Genomic DNA, 20,159 nt, shown 5'->3' with positions numbered 1-20,159 from the left:
ACCAGCATTGTTTGGAACTTTTGTTGCCTGATTTTTTTCACAGAATAAGATGTCTAAACTGGTGACATAGAGACTTTAAAGAGGAAAACTATATGAGGTGAAATGCCAACCATGAGTGTTTCTCCATAAATCTTCTGCAATCAAAGTGCAGGCCTCTGTTAATAACTCAGCGTGGTTGGCCTGATGGCAGACCACAATGAACTAATGGAACTATTTGATTCCATAATGCTGCATTGTTGGGGTAAGCAAACAGCTTGGAGAAGAGAGAAAGTCAATGTTAGAAAAACTGAAGGATGATGAAGGACATTTTAAACTTAGAGAGTTACACCATGAACTTTTGGGCAATTTTTGGTAGGCCCAATGGAAATTTGGGCACTTTAATTGCAAAACATGTGAACAGACATGTACATGGGTTATGTTCGAAATCGCTTTCTTGCGCACCACACAAAATGTGACGTCAAAATGATGGTGTAGTGCATTCCAATTAGATAGTATGGAAAGAATGTGAGAAAATACCCAGATGTATACTTTATAGAGACATTTTTTAAAGAGAAATTTTAAAAATGTCTTGATAAGGGGCGTTACTGCTGTAGCAGTAAGACACGCCCACTCTGTCAGCCCACACCGCTGTGCGCAGACAGACGGTAATACACACAATGATGTGTCTGTACACACACACATAGCGAGTTCATTGCTCTCCCACGACCTCGTGTACATAGCGATAAGACGTACACACACGTCCGCGCACACTATGTGTCTGTAAATACACACATAACTTGATGAACCCTCTGATTAGCGCAGAATCTGCTCTTTATAGAAGCACAGAGTCAAAAACATCACCACAGGAACACACGCAGCAATAGACTTCCTTAGTTAGGCTGTCAATCAATGCTCACTAAGGGCTGTGATTGGAGGAAACCCTCCTCCCTCCTCTCAGCTTTTACAGGAGGGGAGGGGCCAACGGTGAAAGTTGATGACGCTGGGGAATCTTAAAGAATCTGTTTCAGCCAATAGTGAAATTCAATTGTAATAGCCGACGTCCAACCCTTAGAGGCCAGTAACTGACATTTTACAACTAAATAAGGAAAATTTAAATACTTTTACTAAAATGTGACTAGGATTAATAAACAGCACAACTTAATACTCAAATACACATGCATTTAGCAGAAAAAAGTGGGTTTGGGGCTTAGTTATTCTTTAAGTATGCACGGTGGACACACTAGTCATACTCAACCACCCCATGATGCGTTGCGAGCTGAACCTAAAATCATCCTGGGACGGGCTTCAAGCTAAAGACAAACATCCCAGTTTCAAAACAAAAGCATCTCTTCTTGTCTTCCATTAGTTTTTTAATGCTTTTGTAAATAGGGTTCTTGTTTTGAAGTTAACCGTTTTGCCAGTACCACAGTGGTGGCCTGGTGGGTCTCCGAAATGCCGACATGAGATGTGTTTCCGCGTGTTTTATGGATCAAATGACCACATTGATATTCTACTTGGCCACTTTCTCACATAAATTGCTTTCAGAACATTCAAAGGTGGCAAATTACCAGAGTATTTAACCTCAGTGTGCTTCCGCTTTTTGACGTTGTTCAAAATGCATCTTTGGAAACTTGGAAGTATACTTCAGTGGGAACAATCCATCCTAATCATACTAATAGTATATAGTAGACAGTATTTACTCATTGAGTGAGTAGTATGGTAGTATGCGAACAGGAGGTGTACTTAAATAGACCACATGGGAACCCCACATAGAAAGGTTCCCAGGTCTTCACCCCAAGAGTCGAACCCAGCACCCTGCAAGGCCTTCTTGCTGTAAGGCACATGTCATGTTTTATTTTCACTGTGAATCTAATTTATCACTAGGTTGGGAATTTGTCCTTTTCTAGTTATTTGTGATGTACAGCCTAAAAATGATTTAGGTCACCTTAAAGATTGAGCATGTGTAATTTACGGGGAGGAGGGGTTGCCTATTCAAACCAATTAGCGCACTGACAGAGAGAAATGACTTCCCTGACCTTTCTACCCCTGCAGCCATAAATACAACAAATATAATTTACAGAGTGAGCAAAAGATGCATGATCAGGCAGAGTCAGAAACGCATTTGGATTGTAACTAAATAAAATTGTGAAACTTTCAATCAGATGTATTAATCCCTGCTGGCCCGTGAACCTGGAAAATAAGGCACTGTAAATTTGAAATGATTGAAAGGTCTTTTTTTCCCAGAGCTCCACTCTAAACTTAAAAGCTGAATGAGTAAAGATCTTTCTATTGGACCAATGTGTTGGTTGATTTTTCCATCACTCAATGCTTTGTGGCCAAAAAATCCAGACACAAGTCATGATCTGTCACACCTTTGATGATGCTTTGATCAATTCAGGGCCATTGAAATACAGTGTCGGGCTGTAATTTAACACAGCCACAATTTTAATGATTGACAACTTTTAACAATACTCCATTAGCCTATTGACACAGTCTGATGTTGATCAGTTCAATTCAATTTTAGGAGTATTGACCCGCCCCTCCTGAGTCCTTACTGAGATTACTGGATGGGAGGTGCCATTGTTAACAATGGTTAAAAAAAAAAAAAAACAGTTCAATTAAGATGGAAATTTCAGCCATGGGTGAAATCAGTTTAAAGGTAACAAAATGTTGCAGATTTTCAGAGTTTTTTAAACATCTTTTGTAATTCATGAAAAACACAAAATGCTCCACAGAGTGAAAAAGGTGTTGAAGGTATATAACCTTATACTGATATAGGACGAGGTGGATGACCTTTGTTAGCTTTCATAGAAGGACCACAGTTGATGTGTTCTTGCACCAACTTGCACTATTCTAACAGTTGCAGCACTGAACTGCTGTATTTAATGATGACCTATTAATGCCTTTCAGCAAATCAAGAGCGTTTCTGGCAAAAACCTTGATTTATCTAAATAGTTTTGCACCTCTGTTCATGTCCATGGTTTTCAAAACATGGATGTTAGTATCCGGTAACGTTTTAGCCAATAAAGTCAATACAGTTGGCTTATCAAACACATGCTGAAACACATCCTGTGCATAGAGACATGAAATTCCCACCTGTTTCTGGACAGGGGTGATCAAAGAGTCCCATGCAATGACTCAATGCTAGTATCTTAGCTGAAGTTGCTAACCCTCACAGCAGAACACACTTTACATAAAAATTAGAATTAAGAAAAGGTTCCTACAACTGTGAGGGCTACAAAGACAAACATAAAACTGTGAGCAAATGATAGAAGGAAGATTGTGAGCGAAAAAGTGAGTGTCCTTTAGTTAAAGATAATGTGCCAGTGGCAAAAGTATGGCGCTAACAAGCTGGCATTCATTGACAAATTCATTGATTAACGTACAGACAGGTTAGATGTTTATTACAGTGTCGGCTACCTTCCTTATTCTTTTATCAGACAATGTTCACAATCAGCTTCTGTTGTATTTCAGCAGGTTTCGGTTTTTTTTTTTTAGCTTTTTTGGTTTGCTTGTTTTTTTGCTATCATCGCTAGCATTCTTCTTTAGCTTCTCCAAACTCTCATAACTCTTATAACTTTGTTCAGAGAGCTGCAGTGATCTGACATGACATTTACTAAAAACAAGTAAAAGTTTTCTATTATCTGTTAATACTGCCACATGTGGCCATACACGAGATTAAAAGTCCCTTCGTCGCCATTTTTCATGTTTATGCTAAATGAAATAACACACCCTAAATCTCACGTGTCAAACTCAAGGCCCGGGGGCCAAATCCGGCCCTTTAGAGCATGAAAGTCGGCCCGCAGGATGAAGTGGAAATTACAGAAAACAAGAATCATTGTGTAAATAATAAAATACCAAGCAATTCAGTTGTAGATAGCAGCCCTTCCAAATACATAAATTCAATGAAAATCCACAATATTTGTCAAGGCTCGCAGTTTCCCCCTCACACTTTTTACCACAGGATGCCTGGCAGTCATTTTTAATCACAAATAGTTGAAAAAAAATTATTTTTCTTTTCCAAAATCCTGCAATTTTCTGATCCGTGTTAGGCCCTTAACCTTAACATTTTGCATTTTAATATTGCTTTTTAGTCATGCACGAAATCACTTGCATCCGAGCATGAAAGGTGAACACTTTTGAGGTGTACTTTCATGGGCCTCAGTCTGTTGACATACGTACGGACGGAGAGAGACTTCCCCTTCTGACATCATCATCATTATCACGGTGGTCGGATTTCAGAATTCCAAAAACTGAATGTTAGCTGTAAGCAAAAATAATGATATTTCAATTACAACTACTGACAAAATGTGCATCTTTTGACCCGTTTATTATTGGAAAATTGCTTGATATTTTTCATAGAATAAGATGACGACAAATCATATGATGTCAAAAACGATGACATAGGGACTAATGACTCATGTAATCATCAATGTACTGTAAATGCACGCTTAAAAAAATAATTCACTTTGAATATACATTGGTCATTGTTAAAATGCTAATTGTGGTGATTGTGTCCCATAAAAGAGGTGAGATACAGGGCATATTTGCAGTGGATAGCATATCACTCCTTTGTAGTGTAATTAAGATTGTGAGAACAGCCAGTGAGGAGGGTCTGTCTCTAGTCCAGGAGTCCAGTTAGTGTTACACCAAAGAGGTGGAAGCATGTGATTCCAAGATGTTTCAGTGATCTGTAATGTTGTAATGTCAAACCAAAGAGTCACAGTGAAAATAATAAGTAAAAAAAAAACAAAAACAAAGAAATCTATCTTTCACTGACACTATTTCCTTAATGTCTGGCTTGAAGTGGACCGTCTGCCTCTGTCTGTCTTGCTCTGCCTATCTTGTCCTTTTCCCTTTTAACCTTTGCTTTGTGTGACAGGGTAAATTGGGTAATAGGAAGACATTAGCTATGTGCTAATTACTGCAGCAGTTTCCTCACTGAGGAGGGCATGGCCGAAACCTTACTATCAAACAAAGCGCCGCATTCTCAACAGACCAATAAGGTGAAGAGTCAAATGGTTGCGTGGCTCACGGCGGCGAGGCATTAAATCCACAACAATAGAAAAACTTGCAAATGATTCTCTGATATAAAAATGGACAACAAACAACCAACCACCGCACTTCTTCAAAGCACTTGATGACACTGAATATCCTCATAAGTGGTCAGATAATGCACGTTGGAGAGGCACAGTACGATACCAGGGTGAAAGTAATGATGCCTTGTTGTGGCTGATAAGGTGAATTTATCTCATATCTCCCATACCTAAGCACAATGGGGCCGTTGTACGGGTGATAGTAAACCATGGTGGAAGGACCCATTAAATGGTCATAAAAGTTGCAGTAAACTGGATAATGCTGAAAGGAAGCTTTTGTTACTGTCTGGAAAAAAGAAACTAGTGATCAGGGAAACGGACTGGAATTTTGTAAGGTTGGAATTTCCCCAAATTAGACTTTAGGGAGACTTTGAACTTGAAATGTTTGTTTGTTCTGTGTCTACTGCAGTTTATTCGATCTATGTTATTAAACCTACTAATATTTGTACAAGCTTGAAGGATACAGTTCCTCATAGTACAGTAAGGTTCGGCTGTGTAAATGAAATACAGGCAGAATAAAATAAACTTCCTCTTTTTTTCCATTGTGGTTATGAACACCTCACCTGTTCACCAGTCTTAACAACACACTGTGAGACAACCACACTGCATTAGGACACTTATCAAATCTGATGAAGAAGACATGTAGAAATCTGCAGCTTTATGTTGCTACTAATGGCATTTACCTAATGTTCGATATTAGTTTTTTTGTTGATACCCGACATGCCAATACTGTCCAACACTAAATTAACCAACACCGATATACTGTATAGACAGATCCCCTCCATATCAAACTAATTTTAGGTTACCTAATATATCTCTCCATGGAAATAACAAGTTAAGGCTACTTTTAATGTGATCCCTCGCTGGTTATATTCCATATGAAACACAATCTGTGCAAGATAAGAATTCTTATTCAACTACATGGAAAAAGTGCCATTATGCCATAATTGTTTCGTTTTATATATTGTCTCAAACATTACACTTTTTTTTTTTCAATATCAGTGGAAAAACCAAGATCAGTGTCAAGCGGTATCACATTTAATAGCTAATATCAGCCAATAAAGGTGGTGGAGTGAACAGTATTGATGCTTGTGCTTCCCTTTTTCCTGAAACCCCTATTAATTAAGTTAGAAGTGGATATAATAGCCATAAACTGTTCCATACATATTGAAAAGTCACAGTGATTTGACTTGCACGCTCAGCAAACTACTGCATTATCTCTGCATTAGCACCTTATGAAAGCACTGATACACACCTAATGAAAGAGAGCAGAAGAGCAAAGACAGAAAAAAAGAAATTAATCTCTGCTAGGTTGAATGTCATATGGTGAAGCTCAATATTAGTTAATAAATGATTAGGTAAAGGGCAGAAAAACAAGGAGGAGAAGTAAAAGTTTAATCAATTATCCTTATCTCCCTAATGAGACAACATTAATTTTGGTCTCAAGGTCTAACAGAAAGTAAGCTGATTTATTATCTGCCTTTAACATTGTGGGAATTAGTCTAATTACCCAAAGTATGGAGGCTGAGGGGAGGTGATCTTCACTTCACAGAAAGCCCATTGTGCACCTAAATCATTTATCACACATGGGTTTGCACGTCGTACACTGGGCTGAGTGAGAAATGTGGTGATGGTTGGTCAGTCGGTGTCCCTGAAAACTTCATCACAACATTGGCAACGTTTAATTCCCCTTCAATTCAGAATAAAAGTTAAATCATCTTTAAAAAGATTAAAAATCACCTCGTAAACACCTCATTCTGAATGAAAGTGGCCATTCCGAGTGTCTGGTTTATTCTGATTTTGATTCCTAATTTAATAATTCCTTGATTTTGTAAACGTTTGTTCCACTTTTATGTTATCGTCGAGCTGCTGCTTCGAAACTACAATCAAAATAAAAGTGAAAACAGTACTTTTTATGTGGTTTTCTATGTTGTAGCCAAAAAGAAAGATTATTTATAGATGACGTGAATAGGTCACGTTTGCCCCCTGTCCAATCAGAACCCCTCCCAACCCTCAGACCTAATGCGAAACTGAATAAAGGCGAATAAACGTGTTTCCATGTAAACACAAAGCGGAATACTTTCATTCTGAATTATTTAATTCTGAATGATTGATTCTGAATTAAAACCATCATGTAAGCATGGTCATTGTGTTTGTAGGGTGATAGAGGCATTCACACAGTTGGAAATAAATCAAGTACTATCAATTCCAGTGAGTTTATTAATATTATATATTAATGAGTCTGCATCAGTCCTTTGCTTTGCTCTCACAATGTTACTTTCTATAAATTGTTGTTCTCAGATTATTGCTCTGCAGCAGCTCTGGAGAGCTTACTTCATTTCAACTCCTGAACCTCCTTAGGTCTCATTTATCAGCGGCTGATAGATCTTATCAACAGTTTAAATAAACCGCTGAAAACAGTAGATGTCAGTAAAATTCCTAAAGGAGCAGCAACAGGGAGCTGTCTGTGGATTAACGGTAGTTTGAGGATAGTGCAGAATGCAGACTATCTCTGAGCTGTGGTAATGATTGAAAATATGCCTGTAATTGCAGATAAGCTCTTTAATGTCTCAGTAAATTCCTGCTGGTCGCTATGTTTACTGATGTATGACTTGTCAATAAACTCTGGCTTTGTAGTCGAGGGCCAGCGGCTTCTTTGAACCAATTGTCCTCTCACTGTGTAAAGGGTGTGTGTGGATATTGAAAGCTTAGGAAAAGAGTTCAAGAGGGCATTTGCGTGTCAGGGCGTGAGAAACACGGGTATACAAAGAAACTAATGCAAGTTAACATCGGCTAGGAATATCTCATAGATTTTTTTATTTAGATTACTAGTTACAGTCCTTCTGTGAATTAACACTTGTGATCCAATGTGATTCCTGTTGTTTTTTCTGTTTCGGCGCTCGCCTGTGTTTGGCCCAGACCTGTAGGAGGTTATCTGCTAAGTGATCAATACAAGACCACATTATCATCTCACTGTTAATTCGTCTGATGTAAAGTAAAATGAAAACAGCTTTAGAGTCATGTTAGCAGCACTGTGGGTTTAACCAAATGCAAATATCTGCGTATCGTTACTGGTTACACGTATGACATGTATGGCAGAACTTGTGCCTGACAAGGTTTAGCTCAGTTAGCATGTGAGTGAATGTTCGCTTGAATCAAACTGTATGATGAAATTTCATGTTGTAGTTAAAGCTGCTACCCACAATCTTTTTTTTCTTAGATAAAGACATAGTGTTGGCCTCATAGATCAAGGAATCAAACATTGTTTATTCCAAAAAGAAAGGAAAAAGGTCTAATTTGTTTATTTTTTTGTCTAGTTTGTTTCTGTCTCCACCATGAACACTGTCTTTCACGCATTGCATTGTGAGATATGTAGTCCTGTAGACGGATGCATAGAAGTGATTCATTTTTAATCCTGTGATTTCTTGTGTTTTTTTCACCAGACAAGGAGGACAGTGACTTGACACCATTGTTTGTTCTAGTTTGTTCCGGTATTCCAGGTGCCTACTGTCTCCGCAACTTCACATCCCACAATGCAATGTGTGAAAATGTCAACAAATGGGGTGTTTACATTGAATGAAAACACATTTTCAAACAGCAATTTCAACCTTGTACATCTATTTACCAAGCAAATGGCCTTTGATTTATTGATAAATTAAATCTATAGGGATTTATCTGATAAAACAAAATTGTCTCTAGCAGCATTAAATACATCTTTGGACTTATTTTGGGATTCAAATCAGTCTCAAATATCTTACAGTGGGATATAGATGTAGGTCTCCACTTCAGTGTGAAATGAAACCATAAGATTCACCATGTGAGACCTCCAGCGGCCACAACTTTAGCTTATAGCAATATAAATCATGTTTTTTTAAACTGTACCTGTGTATGTCATCCAAAAGTTGTGCTTTTATATCCTCTGATGTAGGGCTTTACTCACAAACAAATGGTGAAGGTAAAAATTGCCGATGGAAAGTTTGTTTTTGACTCCACCAATAAAAATGGGTTTGTTGTAAAAATGTCAACTCATGTATCTGAACTTCAGAAAGGTTTTGCGCATTGCATTGTGGGATTTGGAATCCCAAAAGAATTCAAAAATGGCCCCAGAAGCAGAAAAGTTTCTTTAAGTAGTGTTTTTACTTCATTCTTTCCATGTTTTCTTGTGTTTCTTTCACTTGAAGAGGAAGACATAATTACATAATTTACTTGACGTCATTTTTGTTCTGGTTTTGTTTTGTCCCCGTAATATGCAGTCACTCCGATTTCGGCCGTATTCGGGTGTTTCTTTGGAAGCCAAATTATCAATTATATACCATTATTTTGTCAACAATTTTCAATCCGGAAAAACCCCGGAAATGTCCCTGGCAGTGTTTTTGGGGTCACGTGTGGCATCAGTAGTGGACGAGAACAAATTATGGATGAAATACAGGTACTGTTTAACACACTGGCAATTATAGCAACTTTAATCCATTTCAATCTGTAGCTATATTTCTGTTGCTTTTTTTGCTGTTAGTTTCAATACATTTTGGCACATCAATATAAATAAACAAATAAATAAATAAATTGCAATATGGTATTTTTTTTACATTATATCCAGAAACATACATTTCAACAAAATAAGTCTAATAGAAGGCCATCGTCAAGACTCGTCTATCACAGTGTATATAGTTCAGGGCCAACATTCAATTATGCATCTCATGTCATCAATCCCCTGTGAAGGATTTACTTTGTAATTATAATGGCAGAGGATGGATGCTTTGAAGGGGAGAGGTGGAAATAAATAGAACAACAACAACAGCAGCAACTCAGGTTTCCTTCAAGCAAATTAGCTTCACATCCGTTATAGAGCTGCAGTAATCATGCCTGATAGAAGAGCTGCAGGTAGAGACACAGAGTGAGGGAAGGTGGAGAGATAAAGAAAGGTAGGAGGAGGTGCAAGAACAACAAATATATTAAAAGATATAATGTAGCATCTAAAAGGGGCATGGTTCAAAAAATCCCATGCAATGGCTTTGAATAATGTGTTCAAATCAAGACAAAAGTAGTAGCCAACTGGTGACATACTTGGTAATAGTATAACCATGTAAGAATTTTAGAGTTTTGTAGGTTGTTTTTTTTTGGTCAATGGGCTGAGATGACAAGTCAATCACACAAAGACATTCATTCAGACAATTTTCTTCATTTTTTTTTACATTCTGAGATTAAATTACTGAACCTATTTTGCATACATTCATATTTATCTCTAGAAAATAAAATATTCTCCTGAAAACATGAACAAACAATAGTTTTGTTTTGTCATTATTATTGTTATTTGTATTATTTCTATTTAATTATGCAACGTTGAACCAAATTTCCTTGCAGTTTGCAATATTTATTTGTAAAATAAAAATATGTCGTGTGTAAAGTTTTCAGACACGATAAAATAAAATCAAATAATCAAATGCAGTGAAATATGTGTGTTTTTCTAACAGAACTGCAAATGTTAAATAATTTAAGAGTTTTCTTCCTTTCCATGCAACAGGATGGCCGATTTGTGGCCTCTTTTGCCCAGTCATTAACACGTTTATATGGTTTGTGCGCTAATCCCAATCGTAAACTTTAATGCTGTTACTAAGACGACCAAAGACAAGCAATAATAATAGTGATTAAGAAACATGCTGTTTCAGTTTCATATTCTGCAGCGCAGTGACATTATTAACGGGGAGAAATCAGCAACAATCTTGGTGCCAAAGTGTGGAGGACGGGCTGCGGCAGCTCGGATAATTAGTTTGAACAATCAAATCACAGCATATAATTCTTAGTTTATGGCAGGTGTGGATGTGATCTGTGGTTCAGACCGACAAGCCTGGCAGTAAGATAGATACTGAAAACACAATCGGCCAATCTTCTAATGTACCACGGCCGCTTTGATGCAGTTGAAGGTGTTTGCAGGCGGGACAGGGGTTGGACATTACCTCACTCTAGGAGCGCTTTCTGGGAGAGAAACGAGCGGGTAATTAGCTGATTAGAGGCCCGTCAGAGCAGCTCAGCCTCCAGCCAATCCTGCCCCAGGCACGCGGGGTGGAGGAGGAGGACTTTGATGATGGAAGAACGTGCTCAGTACACACCTTTATGGTAACAGGAGGAAGGACGAGGTGTATCCGAGGGACGCGTGGGTTCACTTCAGAAAAAAATATAAGTAATTTAGAAAGTGCATCAAAGTGCACTTTTGTAGCTATAGTTTAACTTTTTATGAAGGCACATGCTCACTGTGTGCTTTTAGTTGTATGATTTGGTGACAGGAGCCTCAGCTGACCGCGCGCGCACTGACGGCTCAGGTGCGCCAAACCCCAGATCCTTTACGCACAGAAAACTCCGCGCTTTTATCATGATGGAAAAGTCCAAAAACTTCCGAATTGACGCCCTGCTCGCCACCAGAGACCTGTCCCCGGGTCTAAGCAGTGACAGCCCCTCGGGCAGCCCGGTGTCCTCGTGCCGCCGTGCAGCGGACACCCCTTCTCCCCGCGCCCCGCAGCTTCACACCGGGATCATCCCCAAACCCAGCGTCCCCGGTCTGGCCCACCCAGCGCTGGCCTCGCTGCAGCAGGGAACCATCCCCGGCATGTACCCCGCACCCATGTACCCGCTCTCTGCGCTCGGTGGGCACCACCCCGCGTTTGCTTACACCGGGTTCACCCAACTAACTCACACCTACCCAGAGCACCTGAAGGCGGCCGCCTTGGCTGGATCCCTGCCGTTGGAACACTGGATCCGTGCTGGGATCATGGTGCCAAGACTGCCAGACTACAGCAGTAAGTGTCCCTACATGTCTCATTTTATAAACCCTAAAATATGTTTCGGAGGTTTGACAATTATCTAAATATATTGTTTATTTATTTATTTATAAATTCATTTATTTTTATTATTTTATTCAACCTTTGTTTATTCTCGGGGGGAAAAAAACTTTGAGATTTGAGAATCTCGGTTGGTTGTACTCAATCAAAATTGAGTATACAACCAATAAAATGCATCAAAAATGGATACAATTAATATCGCAATACAATTAAAAACAGGTACATTCAAAAACAAAATAGTTTATCATATTTAAACTGACCGATAGGAACAAGTGCTAGATTAAGTTTAAAAAATAATAAATAAATACATTTAAATTGCATTTATTTATTTATTAGAAGTAGTTTTGTATTTCCTGCATATGGAAAATACAATTTATTTATGTTATTTAATTATTTATTTTGCCACTTTTATTATAGATGGATTGTATAAGGTTTAATCAAAACATTATATTTATTATTATCTTTGGTGAGTGAGATAGATAGATAGATAGATAGATAGATAGATAGATAGATAGATAGATAGATAGATAGATAGATAGATAGATAGATAGATAGATGAGAATGAGGGATGTCATATCACACACTTCAATGAAGTATTGAAAAAATAAATGTAAATATGTATTTCTCAGCACACTATATACATTAACATGATAACATGCAATATAAAAATGTTAACCGTACTGTTGGTGACATTAATCCATTTATTTATTTATTCAGTCATGTCATAAAACGTGACTCTACAGGTTATTTTAGATAAAGTGAAAAATTATTTTGTAGGCCTATTTTCCCTCAATTTTTCTGAAGCTTTCATGAATTTCCAACCCATTTTTCCATGTGTTTATTCACCCCAGGCAAAGACTCAGACCTTCACACATCTACAGTATAAACTGTAATAATAATGCATCGAGCCCTGCAGCGCAGAGCCGCTTTTTTTTTTATTTTTTACTGCGTATCTCTGTGTCATATTTTAATTTCGTCCCCATTTATTTCTCTATAAACGCCAACCCGATGAAAATTGTCTTTGTGTGACGAAGAAACTATAAACAAACACCTAAACTGCTCTGTAGTTCATCAATAAAACCCCAAAAGCCTTCATTGAATTTTCATTAAGTTAATGGCACGCCTGTGTTTTTTATGGGCTGTGCGCGCGCTCCTGCTCCCCCCCCCCCCCTCCTCCCTTTAACAATAAAGTGGAGTAAAGCTATTATAGTTAATGATGGCATATGTACGCCTGCTCCCACCCACTACAACACTCTGAACTTCTGATGTCCTTGGTTTGAAAGGAATACTTCAATGCATCGTTTATTAAATGATTTCCATTTTAAAGGATGAATTGTTTTTGTTTTGTTTTGTTTTTTCTAGTGCTTTTAGTTAAATTGTATATATATATAGGCTTCACACGTTTAGGCCTGTGTTTAAAGTGGATCTCTTTCTTCCAGCGGGGCCTCAGTCCGCTCTGCTGGGGAAGTGTCGCAGGCCTCGAACCGCCTTCACCAGTCAGCAGCTCCTGGAGCTGGAAAACCAGTTCAAACTCAACAAATACCTGTCCAGGCCCAAAAGATTCGAGGTGGCGACTTCACTCATGCTGACAGAGACTCAGGTGAGCAGAAAAATGTTATTTATCCTCTAAAACCCACAGCAGGACAACGGGCCTATATATATATATATATATATATATATATATATATATATATATATATATATATATATATATATATGGGTTCATTTAAGGATTATTGCTGAACAATGCACATAAATAATGAAGTGCAATATATTACATATTAATTCAATACAAAAAAGATCATCAATAATAAAATAAACTGATATTGTTTCGTATATTGAATGTTTTTATTTATTTATCATGTCATCTATCAAGTTACAACAATAGAGTGAGGATTTCATTATGTGATTATATGACCTTTTGCAGAATGCTGTATTTTATTTCTCTCAAAACTAAAAGAAAGCATTTAGGTTATTTTTAAGTGTCATTATTTGATTTAATTTCTGGGCAACTTGATATAAAATGAGCCTCCATTACCTAATCTCAACAATTGCATTTATCACTTGAAAATTTATCAAATTTAAATGAAAAAGAACAAAGTAGAGATTTGACACAAACATTTCTTCTGAGTAAATTGATATTACAGAAAAGTGTATAATTAGTTTGAAGCATTTCCTTTAAAAATGAAAATACTGATGAGCATTTTAAATCAATTTAATACAATATTAATACATCCATCTTCCAACCGCTTGCGTCACACTTAGGGTAGCGGGGGTCTGCTGGTGGCCATCTCCAGCTGTCATCAGGCACGAGGCTGGGAATTTAAAATGTGAAATAATAATGGTAAAAAAAATCAAACATGTATATATCCACTAAAAACAAAAGCAGTTTTTATTGGTACACTTGCACAAAGTATAAGATTTGATACATATTAACTTAAAATGTCAATTTTATAAGAGTGAAACAGGGGAAAAAAGTGAAATATAAATGATTTTAAATTAGGCTTAAAAGGTAACAGCCAAACCTTGTTATTAATATGGTTGAGGAAGAGACGTATATGTCACAGGAGATGGAAAACACAATGTGTATCAACAAAATCAACAAAAAAACTAAGATTAAAACCTGAAGTTTCAAAATGTATTGGTCAATAAGAAAAAAAACCTATAGACAACTTTTATTATTTGTAACCCAAGGATTATTTCTTTTATTCTTGTGTTTTAAACTCAGAGTTAGTTGAATATAAGCCGGTGCTCTGTGTAAAAGATTAAAAGTAAAACTCTGGAACTGTGGCAGGTTATCCACCAAAGGGCTCAAGTGAGGTACAATGAGTGAATATATAGTGGAGAGCCATGATACACCAGTTTGTCAAACATATAACAGATGAAATGAGAAGAAAAGCTGTTTTTTTTTTTTTTCAGGCATGTGTATTAATTTTGTCCTAGTGAATCAAATAAAGTTTATAAATACATGAACTTTAAATTGGTATTTGAGACCTTGTGTGAATTGTGTCACATTTGTTTGAATATATTTTCAATTTACTGGAAATGGGCAAAATATGGATATTCTACATCTTTGTTCTTCAGTGACTTATATTCCCTCTGTGTAAATATTTTTCTCATCTCCCCTGTGTTTTTTCAAAGGTTAAAATCTGGTTCCAAAATCGAAGGATGAAGTGGAAACGCAGCCGGAAAGCAAAGGAGCAGCAGGCTACGGCCTCCAGTCAGCCTGAGGCAGAGCGACTACGTGGTGGAGGCAAAACAGTAAACCTTAAATCTGATGAGCGCAGCAAAGCAGGGAAGTCTGGAGACAGAGGGATGGAACTCAGCATGGAGGAAGAGGAGGAGGAAGAGGAGGTAGATGATGATGATGATGAAGAAGAAGAAGTGGATCCTGAGCATGGGTTTGCTGTTGCTCTGGGTAACAGGGTTGGGATGCAGCGACCCACAGACTTTTTGCAGCGTGGTAAAGATGTTTGCTACAACCCTCACAGCCCTTTCTCTGACGATGAGCTGGAGGGGGTTCAAGTGGGTGGAGGGGACCGCAAGATCAGAGCTGGACTGTGAACACTGGGATTTACTCTATAGTACAGGGATGTTGCAATCTGAGGCTGTTTGTATTTAAAAAAAAAAAAAAAAAAAAAAAAAAAAACCTTCATCTGATGGACCTTGTAAATACATTTCCAAACTGTATTAATCACATAAGAATGATGAGTTTATCAAACTATCTCATATAGTGCTGTAGAATTTAAAGCATGCTGGTTAAAGCTGCTAACGTTCCTTCCTTCCAGATGTTTCTCAATCACCTGATGAATAAATGATCTTTTAGACTCTTGACAATAATCACACTGAAAAAAAAACCAAAAACAAATGAAGGGTGTAAATCTGTGTTGCTGCAGAGTAACTGAATATTCTGGAAGTTTTTCAATCCCAAATGTGTGCTGCATTTACTTTGTGTGTTTTTTGTCGTTGTTGTAAATATAGATTTTTTTTTTATCCACCTTATTGTTATTCATATTTTTGATGATGTCGCTGACATTTAAATGAGTTATCTTAATTTATTGGATGATGGCAAAGATGAGTATTATGTGTATTTAACTTTGTTGTGGTGTAAGTGTAAAATAAAAATAATAGCACCAAAAAAAACAAAAAAACAAGAGTTTTGCTATGTGTAAAAAGATTTATTTGAATTTGAGTGACAATGAAAGTGTTTTTCTTAAATGAGTTGTTAAAAAGGGTGATGCTTACCTTTTATTCCAATGTGACATAAATATAGAACCCAGTACATTTATGACAAAGTTTGATGCGACCTGACTTGATTTCAAATTAATTTGATTGAAAATATATAAAGCCAACAACCATGTTTTTTTCTATTAAACAACTGGTCAATATACGGTTTATTGATAATGATTCATTAACTCCTTACAGAAAATAACATCTAGAAGGTGAAATAAACAAAAATGCTCTACTTTGTAAATTGTATTGAGTCATAAAGTGTTCACACAGGTTAAATCCATCCCTCAATTTTCTCCCACTGCTTAATTTGAGGCTCCCCATTCATTTTTTGGCTAATTCAGGCCACATCCAGGATGCAACATGCACAAAAACCTCTAATGTTGATTAAAACAGCTATAACTTTTACAACCTGCTGCTGCTGCTGCTACATGTTGTGTACTTGAACATGTGTGTGTGTTTCCATTTCATTTATATATTCATATAAGGGCTTAACAGCACACTTGGGTACATCATTTCATTGTGTACATCATGAATCCTTGAATAATTCACAAAATCCATGCACTGTCAAGGTTCTGCAAGCCATGGTTTACCTCCAGCTTCTCTGTCACCATTTCCACTGTCCAACTTAGAAAAGGAATAAATAAATGATCGGAAACCTTAAATAAGAGCACTAAAATTGCACATTTGGGGAATAAATGAAATGATTATGGTTGTAAAACTCAGATTTTCTGCAGAGAAAAAGGATAAAAGAAAAGCTGGCTCATAAAAAGGCACTCAAACAGATCTTTGTGAAGGTCCAGAAATTTCAAGTTTCCAAAACAGCAAATAAAAGACAAGACCATTATAGAATTGTGTGCCCTAATTTTAAATAGAGTAGTAATCCTTTCCCCTTTTCCTTTCGTTCCTACAATCAGATAGACTTCATATATTTAGCGATTTAATCATCAAATTATAAATATCAGCCACATTCACAACCCAATGGAACAGAGCTGCGATGTGGCGCCAAAGCTTAGGGTTCAATGTCTTATATACGCACACTTGGACACACGGACAGTTAAAGCCTTGGAATCAAACCTCCAAGCTTTTGTCACAAAACGACTGCTGTAACCTACAACCCAAGCCGTGGACGCACAAACCTGAAATGCTCAATCTAATGAGAAAATAGGATGATATCTGAAATAGAGCAATAAACCACTGGTTATATATTCCTCATGTTCCACAATATCATTGTAAAAACTACGCAAGACCTGTATTCGCCAGACAAATACATATTTGAAAATTGAAAAAATTGTCAAAAATGGTAGCCTGTATTTGGATTTGTTGACAACTTTGTCCTTTTTACTAATTAAATTGAAAGTAATAATGCAGGAAAAACAGAAGACTGACCTTGACTTTAAATATGATCTTAAGCAAAGGTCAAGGTCACACATTGAAAGGAAATGTTGTTCAATGGTACCAGTCAGAGCACTGTATCTCAATTTATGGCCAAGTTCTGGGGAAAAAGTATCTTTTTTTTGTTTTGGCTGAGCTTTGTCATCCCGAGAGAGTTGAGGTCTTACTTTGTTCTGTCTTCCAGAGTCCTTTTCTTAGGAGTTCTTGAGCTTAAATATGATCTTGAGCAAAGGTCAAGGTCGCACATTGAAAGGAAATGTTGTTCAATGGTACCAGTGGCCAAGTTATAGGGAAAAAAGTATCTTTTTTGTTTTTTTTTCATAAACTTTGACCCCTACCAAACTTTTTACAGGTTGTACAACTTTGGTTCAAATAAATAAAATACTCCACTTGAGATGTGCTTTTCATAAATGTAACCATCAGACTTGTACATCCTTGACATTGCCCCTATGAGATGACATACGTGTCATTAGTGCTGCATTGAGGAGTTCCATGACAAAGGATTTGCAGAAGAAAAATATTAAGAACTCCTCGGATAACAATGTATTTGGCAATTTTCAATTACCAAATACAATAACATAAATATAACTTTTCTTTGAAAGTCTTTATAGAGACGTGACGTGAACTTTAGGAATGCTTTCATCATGTTGCAAGGATGACACTGTAAAACAGAAAATCATAGTCCTACATGTGATGGCAGGTTATAACAAAACCATGACCAAAAACCAAGTGTGAGAACATGCATCCATCTCCTTCTCCTGTATCTAGGACGCAGCACTCCAAACCTCAACCACTCCATACAGTCTTGATCACTATATGAGTAGTTAAATGAAACGCTTTCTGTTGCTCAAAGACGCACTAGCATGGTGCTACGTGTTGTGTTGACATAGCAATAGTGGCTAATTAGCACTAAACATGAGGTGCGGCTGAAGCTAATCTGTATGTTTTCTGTTTTCATCCCAATTTTTTAAAAGATTAACTCAGACGAAAATAATCTGATCTTTTTTCTCACTAATTATTTAAAACAAATATTTCAAATGAGTAAATTTGTGACATTTGTCGAGTAAAGATTTTCAGATGAGCCGTACAATTCCATTTCATCTCCTTCAACTCAAGCCCTCATTTTTCCTCCTGCGTCAAATCACTCTTAATTGTAAAGCGCAGTAAAAGTAATTATCACATTAAAGCTCAAATTTATTGCAAAGACTCTTAATTATTAATTACTCAGGGAGGTTTACTGATGGCCAGATAATCAAGTTAATGAATAGGAAGTAAAGCAATCAAAAGCCTGATGGTGAGAGGGCCGCCATGCACGAGGTGTGTGTGTGTGTGTGTGTGTGCGTGTGTGTGTGTGTGTGTGTGTGTGTGTGTGTGTGTGCGTGTGTGTGTGTGTGACTGCAGTGAGGAGTTGTGTTTTATTGGTGTAACTGAGATGAGAAGCTATGTGGCTTCACTTAGTCCCAAATCTGAGAGCACAGTTGCACATTTATTTGGTGATTAAATATAGAGGAGTTGGTAAGCCTGTGACACTACAGTGAAAACCAGAGGTGCCTCCAAACACTGAGACTACTTTGTGCTGAAAGTCAGTCTCTGAAGGTTAAAACTGTGCAAGGACAGAGGAGATGTTCAACACCCATGGACAGAAGTTTTTACAGTCTATCATTTTTTCAAAAAAAAAAAAAAAACACATTAAAACAATAGAAAAAAGAATATGATACTCAATACTTCAGTTTATCATGTGCCGTGCACTGGACATTTTTATTGCTGCTTTAGTAGTGTTTAGCATATTATACTATTAGATATCCCCAGAAAAAAAAAATACATATATATACATATATATATATATATACTAGAGGTGTTGAAAAAAATCAATTCGGTAATATATTGTGATATTACGTCGCGCGATTGTCAGATTGATTCAAAATGCATCCATATCAATTTCTTTTTTTTGCCTTTATTTAACCAGGAAAGTCTTTTCCACTGCAGGAGACATTATAACTGTACAAAGAAGTGCACTGAAACCTGGGCATGTTGACCAGCTTGTGTTTTTCCAAAAAATCTAAAAAGAAAGTACTAACTTTCTACATTTATTTGTTATTCTAAGCATATACCTCAGTTAAGTTGCACTAAAGTCATGTTGCACTAAAGTCAAAGTTAGTTTAAAAGCCACAGGCAGATTGTTATTTTTTTATTTTAAGTTGTTGACACATGTCATGTTAAAGCCAATGTTTTGAGTGTAAAATATGCCAATAAAATATATTTAATATAATGTTCTCATGAAGGTGTACACATTTACAGATTAGTTGTTTCTTAAGTCATATAATGAAAAAAAGAAAAGAAAAACGCAACAATCGCCTTATATTTTATTATCGGGATATATCGTATCGTATCGTGACCTATGTATCGGGATACGAATCGTATCTCGCCAGATGCCAGGCAATACATACCCCTAATATATATTTATATATATAAGACAGCAATAGATCATGTTGATGTGTGAAGAAGATAAAAATGCATGAGTGATAAGATTTGAGTAAAATCAACATGAGCCACATTGTGGCCTTGTGTTCTTTTTTGGTGTGTATCAGCATTAATATTCAGTCCAATGGTATGGAAAGCTCTGATT

The 20,159-nt window shown here is 36.9% G+C and overlaps 1 protein-coding gene across 1 annotated transcript; it reads left to right on the top strand.

The window, feature by feature from the left end:
• Nucleotides 1-10,974: 10,974 nt before the first annotated feature.
• Nucleotides 10,975-15,557, top strand: mnx2b (motor neuron and pancreas homeobox 2b). The gene is made up of 3 exons (XM_028440593.1): nucleotides 10,975-11,866; nucleotides 13,348-13,508; nucleotides 15,050-15,557. Exons 1-3 carry the CDS (start codon nucleotides 11,443-11,445, stop codon nucleotides 15,470-15,472), a joined length of 1,008 nt encoding a protein of 335 aa, XP_028296394.1. The 5' UTR covers nucleotides 10,975-11,442; the 3' UTR covers nucleotides 15,473-15,557.
• The last annotated feature ends 4,602 nt before the right edge of the window (nucleotides 15,558-20,159 follow it).

This window comes from Gouania willdenowi, chromosome 3, assembly GCF_900634775.1.
Source record: "Gouania willdenowi chromosome 3, fGouWil2.1, whole genome shotgun sequence".
In the NCBI taxonomy this organism is placed as follows: domain Eukaryota; kingdom Metazoa; phylum Chordata; class Actinopteri; order Blenniiformes; family Gobiesocidae; genus Gouania; species Gouania willdenowi.
This window is presented reverse-complemented; position numbering and strand designations above follow the sequence as displayed.

What these genes read in the sequence shown, in the direction of transcription:
- mnx2b (XM_028440593.1), top strand. Translation starts at nt 11,443, where the DNA reads ATGATGGAAAAGTCCAAAAACTTCCGAATTGACGCCCTGCTCGCCACC. An exon ending in AAGACTGCCAGACTACAGCA is followed by an intron (nt 11,867 to 13,347) that starts GTAAGTGTCCCT and finishes TCTTTCTTCCAG; the next exon opens with CGGGGCCTCAGTCCGCTCTG. An exon ending in TCATGCTGACAGAGACTCAG is followed by an intron (nt 13,509 to 15,049) that starts GTGAGCAGAAAA and finishes GTTTTTTCAAAG; the next exon opens with GTTAAAATCTGGTTCCAAAA.